The sequence below is a fragment of the Zingiber officinale genome, chromosome 5B (genome assembly GCF_018446385.1).
Source record: "Zingiber officinale cultivar Zhangliang chromosome 5B, Zo_v1.1, whole genome shotgun sequence".
In the NCBI taxonomy this organism is placed as follows: domain Eukaryota; kingdom Viridiplantae; phylum Streptophyta; class Magnoliopsida; order Zingiberales; family Zingiberaceae; genus Zingiber; species Zingiber officinale.
This window is the reverse complement of record NC_055995.1, coordinates 108,512,316-108,518,281: the sequence shown is the minus strand read 5'-3', so window position 1 is coordinate 108,518,281 and position 5,966 is coordinate 108,512,316. Positions and strand designations below refer to the sequence as shown.

The 5,966-nt window shown below is 40.3% G+C and overlaps 1 protein-coding gene across 1 annotated transcript; it reads left to right on the top strand.

Annotated features, from left to right (window-relative positions):
- Nucleotides 1-4,549: 4,549 nt before the first annotated feature.
- LOC121985310 (ethylene-responsive transcription factor 2-like) lies at nt 4,550-5,762 on the top strand. Its single transcript, XM_042538675.1, has one exon. It carries the CDS (start codon nt 4,618-4,620, stop codon nt 5,485-5,487), a length of 870 nt encoding a protein of 289 aa, XP_042394609.1. The 5' UTR covers nt 4,550-4,617; the 3' UTR covers nt 5,488-5,762.
- Nucleotides 5,763-5,966: the final 204 nt, after the last annotated feature.

Here is a 5,966-nt window from a genome sequence, read left to right as displayed (position 1 = left end):
TGGGGAACTCAACTTTTTCTTAGGCTTACAAATAAAACAAACCAAATATGGAATCTACATTTATCAAACTAAATATGCTAAGGAGTTAATTAAAAAATTCTGCATGGAAAATTCAAAAATAATAAATACTCCAATGGCAACCAATATCAATATTGACTCTGACCCAGAAGGAAAACCAGTAGATCCAAAGTACTATAGGAGTGCCATAGGTAGCTTACTTTACCTAACTGCAAGTCGACCCAATATATTGTTTGTAGTAGGTATGTGCGCAAGATACCAATCCTGTGCAAAAGAGTCACACCTAACATATGTCAAAAGAATACTTAGGTACATTAAAGACACTCTAAATGTAGGACTTTGGTACCCTAGAACTTGCACCTTTGACCTCTTTGGCTATTCTGATTCGGACTATGCCGGGTGCAAATTAGACAGAAAAAGTATAAGTGGTAGCTGCCAAATTCTAGGTCAATGCCTAGTAAGTTGGTCAAGCAGAAAGTAACATTGTGTTGCTTTATTTACCACAAAAGCTGAATACATAGCCCTATGAGAGTGTGCATCTCAACTGTTGTGGATGATGCATACATTAAAAGACTATCAACTAGAATATAAAAATACAAAAATCTTTATTGATAATATCAGTTCAATTAATCTGACCAAAAATCCTATTCACCATTTTAGGACTAAACACATAGAGGTAAAACACCACTTTGTAAGGGATCACGTAGCTAAGGGTGAAATTGCACTCAACCATGTTGAGTCCAAATCAAACCTAGCTGACATTTTTACAAAACCCTTACCTGAATTTGAGTTCAGTGCACTTAGAAGGCAAATAGGAATGTGTTGGGTAGAATAGGTGTTTCTTTTTAATCATCTTGCTTTTACATGTTTTTTTAAAATTCTAGGAAAAATAATTTTAAAATCCCTTTTTCTTAGAAGTTTCAAAAATTGGATTTAACTTAGGCTTTCCCTCTAGAAATCATGTTCCCCTAGATTTAAGCCAGAGCATCTCACAAATACCTAAGTATACCTTAATTGTGTTTGAAAGACATAGAACGGTGTGAGATGCATAGGGTACAGCCTGAACTCAAGAATGCTTATGTTTGTGCATCAATATGAGTCTGGGCGTTAAACACGCAATATACATCAATCAAGTCAAGTTTTCCAGCTCTAGTCAAATCTATCTGGACCAAATTGACTTAACTTGACTAACCAAGTGAAAGTTATTGCCCTCTAGGCAATCAGCAAGTAGCTAAAGGTTAGACAATTGGTAAAAGGATACTCAGTTTTCAGATTAAGCATGTGTGATCTTTAGGGCTCTGATATCTCTAAAAGTAAAACTGGATAATTTGAAATCTATTGAACTTGACTCATGCTTGGACTTAAGGACCAACTAAATAACCTAAACCAAATTTTTAGCTACTTCACTCCCTCCTTGTCCTAAAATTTGATATTGTTTAAAATTAAGCTAAGTTTTTTAACCTAAGCTATAGTTTTCAAAATACAATACTTGCAAAGAGCTTAGCTAAGGTCCAATCTTTATTTACAAAATTTTAAAACTTAGCCCCCAAAATATGTTTTCTTAAAAATCACTTGGCTCCAAATATTTCACTAACAAATTTTCAAAATCTAAACAAGTACTTATCTACATATAGTTTTACTAGCTTTTTCAACTTAGTTAAAGACTGTCAAAAGGTTCCACCTTCTAGTGGTTTTCTAATTTTAACTAAGTTTCCAAAGAGCTAACATCAACCTTTCACTTAGCTAAAGGTAAGAAATGAAAATTATAAAATGTTAAGTGTTGTCAAAATCTTGTTATCCCTCTTTAAAAATCAAATAACTATTTTTTGATTATTTTTGATATATGGAAAAGGAGGAGAGTAGCAAATTGCAAATTCAAATACTCAAATAATTGTAAAATGAGAGTAGAAAATTCAAAATAATGAATATTAAAGGGGGAGTAACTGTCAAGGGGGAGCCTAAACTTGGTGCTATACTTTAAATTCATAGAGTTTACTTTAGCAAAATTGATACCAGAGTAACAGTCAAGGGGAAGCCTAAACTTGGTGCTATACTTTAAATTCATAGAGTTTACTTTAGCAAAATTGCTAAGCTTGCTTTAAATATTTTCATTTATTCGTTATTTAATATCTGCTTACTTAACTTTGAATTTGAGTTGCCATAAACAAAAAGGGGGAGATTGTTGGTGCAGGAAGCATCCGACGATCGAACTCGTGTTTTGATAATGGCAAAGGATTCAAAGTTAAGGTGTTTTGTGATCTAACAAGTCTGCTTGAGTATTTCAGGAAAGTCCTAGCTGCGGTTAGGCAAAGGGAAAACCCTAGGGGTGGTAACTCTAGGTCATAGGGGGTGGTAACCCTATGCGAAAAGTCTTGGCAGGTCGATGGCTTCAGGCAAAAGTCCTAGGGGGTGGTAAGGTGGAAAGTCCTGGTGTCGTGAACCAGGTGAAAGACTGGACTAGCCGGGAAGCGGATGTCCAGCAGAAAGTCCCGAAGCATCGAGTGCTGAGCAAAAGTCCAGTCGATCTGGAGGATCGCACTGGCAATAGGTAAATCTCCTGAGTGGAGTAGGTGATGACGCGTTCCCCGTAGAGGGAACAGTAGGCGTCGGGTCGACCTAGGGTTTCCGGTTGGAAATCCGAAGTCAGACCCGGACAGTCCGGAGACTGTTACAATATTCTTTATCATATTCATACTGTTGTTTCATGCTAACTTTGTGTTGCAGGGTGTTTTTGTGATTAACATATCTTGCAGGGACCAAAGTGCACAATTACCCTCGGATGAACAGTGTCCGAGGCGCCTCCATGGAGTTTGGAGGCGCCTCGGGTGCAAAACCTGATCTGGCTGCGAAACCAGCTTGGAGGCGCCTTGGACAGAAGCCTGAAGGCGCCTTGAAGGGCGTTGAAGGCGCCTTCAGGTCACAGCAGTCAAAGGCTTATCGCAGCGAACTGATCGGGATAGAATTCAGCTTCAAGGCGCCTTGGAGCTTGTTTAAGGCGCCTTGAACACTGTTTAAAAGCAGGGTTCGAGCAGCACCTCAAATCAACTATTCCAAGCTTTCTCTCATTCATGTGCTGCTCCAAAAGACGCTTCGAAGTGCTGCTACTCGTGACCGACGACCCTGAGCTCCGAGATTTCATTTTCCATCGTTGGTATAGATTTATTTATTGCACTTATTGTAATACTTAGTTTGTAATAATCGTGCTTATAGTTGTTGCCCACCGAAAGCGATCAAGGATCGCGGGCCTTCGAGTAGGAGTCGATCTAGGCTCCGAACGAAGTAAACAACCGTGTTCTTGTGTGTTTGTTTTTTATTCCGCTGCTTTAATTACTCAACGAACGTTTTACGATTCCGATAATCGAACGAAATAGCCGCGAGCGCTATTCTACCCCCCTCTAGCGCTTCTCGATCCAACAATAAGTATGTCAAAGGTGTACATACTCATACTCGAATCCATTGTAAATATCTTACCTAGGTCAATCTTGACTTATCAGAACTTCTTCATTTGATTATCAAGCTTTTAATCATTCTTAATCTATTTGGATTTCTCATCAACTCCTAAATATTTAATCATCCTTGATTTGCTTAGATTTTACTACTCACTTTCAAGTATCCAATCAATCTTATTTTGCTTGAACTCCTCATTGACTTGGTCAATCTTGACCTAATTACTTAACCAGTCTTGATTCAGCTCTATTAAATATATTGCTAAATAAATATTAATTTAATATTAATTTAATATTGCTAAATAAATATTAAAATCATAGAACTCGATTGTACCAACACAAACAAATTATATCAATGCTTTTCAGGAACATGTTAATTCATAACTATAAGTAAGCTCTAAATTATCAATTGCTATAAGAATTAAATGTTGATGATTTATTTATATTTATATTATATTCCATGACGCACTTGATCATGTCTCCTCCGTTAGCATGCTCTTATCAAATATATATAATATTTACACATTCATGCTAATACAAATCCTCAAGTTTGTTAGTAAAAATTATTAAACTTAAATCAACCATAATTTTGTAAACAGTAGAAATAATTTAATTTCATTATATTAAAGATATTTTAATGATAAATTTTTAGATGACACATCTAATTTTGATAGATTTTCCAACAAATTATCTATCTATCTATTTTAAAAAAAAATTATTTGTTTCCAATGGCAAACAGGAACAGCCATGAGTTGTTATTTTTGCTACCTTAACCTGATCATACGGCCACTAAATCCAATTCACTTTTCAATAAAACAAAAAATAAATAAATTGAAGGATTGAACGGTACGTCAGCAACCAACTTGGTCCACGCAGCCGCTGGCCCGCTTACTGCGCATGCGACAAAAATTGTGATGGAGGACGATCTCATCTGTGACGTCACCCATATACCGAGAAATAAATAAATTAGTTATTCACTGGAATGATGACTTCTGTCACGTGCTCTTTAATGCGAAGCTTCCAGGAAGCACGAGCCACTTTGTTGAGCTATATAAACTTCCATTCCTTCCCTTTCCCTTGCTTAGAGGTAAAGGCCGAAAAGTCTCACTGCCAATCACTTATCCTCACCGCTCGGTCACCACATCCACAAATAATGCCCCAATCTCCCTCCCAGGAGCCTCTCGGACGCCATACCCGACTCGCCGACCCCGGCGAGCCAGCGTCGTCTGGCTCCGTTGCGAGGGCCTACTGCCGGAGCTCCAGCTTTGGCAGCCTCATAGCCAACTTGTGGTCGGACGGGCTTCCCTTCCGCATCGATGACTCTGACGACATGGTGATCTACGGTGCGCTCCGCGACGCCTTCCACCATGGCTGGCTTCCCTCCGGCGTCAAGCGGGAGGAAGAGATTGATCCGGCCCCGCAACAGCCTCCTCTGGTCCAGATGTCCCTACAGCAGCAGAACACGGGCGTAACGGGTTCGAAGGCGACGGTGAGGGCGGCGATATCGAAGGGGAGGCACTACAGAGGGGTGCGGCAGCGGCCCTGGGGGAAATTCGCAGCCGAAATTAGGGATCCGGCAAGAAACGGAGCGAGAGTGTGGCTGGGCACGTTCGAGACGGCGGAGGAGGCAGCCCTTGCCTACGACCGCGCCGCCTATCGGATGCGGGGATCCCGGGCGCTGCTCAATTTTCCGCTCCGGATCGGCTCCGAGAAGGACACGGCGGCGTCCACACCCACCGTAGCCTCGTCTTCTTTGAAGCGGTCCTCGGTGGAACCCAGCTCCCCCTCCTGTTCCTCCTCCTCCTCCTCGTCGTCCTCCTCTTGGATCTCATCTCCGAAGAGGAGGAAACGAGGCGAGGCAGCGGCCGCGGCGTTGCCGGCCGCTACCTCATCTCCGCTTTCAGCGCCGATTCAAGTTCCGGTGCAAGCGCATTCCGGTCTGGGATTTGGGGATCGGCCAGAGGTTTTACCTGCCGGACCGGTTGTCCAGCTTCCACATGCCGGTCAACTATTGGTTAGCTGAAGCCAGTAAAGAGTGGGAAACAGGTTTCGTGAAGCATTTTTTTCTCGACGGATCAAACTATGAAGACGGATGAAATGTCAAATATGTAAATATAAAAAGTATTCATGTGCTTTTAGTAATTATGTGTTGCTCCTTTTAAATGAAATTAATTAAGTTGCCACTGAATGTGGACTAGTGGCCAAACTTGTGCGTGGCCCGCACATTCAACCATGCGGATTCCAAAATCTCATTATGTGGCTTATGTCAATATTTTAGTTGATCATTTCTTCGACCAATTTGATTCCAATTTGAGTTTCCGTTTTTTGGGGCGTGGCAATCATAAACCATAAATATCGCATTTATCATAAATTTGTATTATTTAGATTCAGAGTATGATGATAATACTCATTGACACTTGCATAAGAGGCGGAGCTAGATGTTGGTACAGACAATAGTACAATATAATTGATAAAGTAAAATTTATATAAAATGTTATAATC

Bases quoted from the DNA above. Each gene is read 5' to 3' on its own strand.
- LOC121985310 (XM_042538675.1), top strand. From the start codon at position 4,618: ATGCCCCAATCTCCCTCCCAGGAGCCTCTCGGACGCCATACCCGACTC.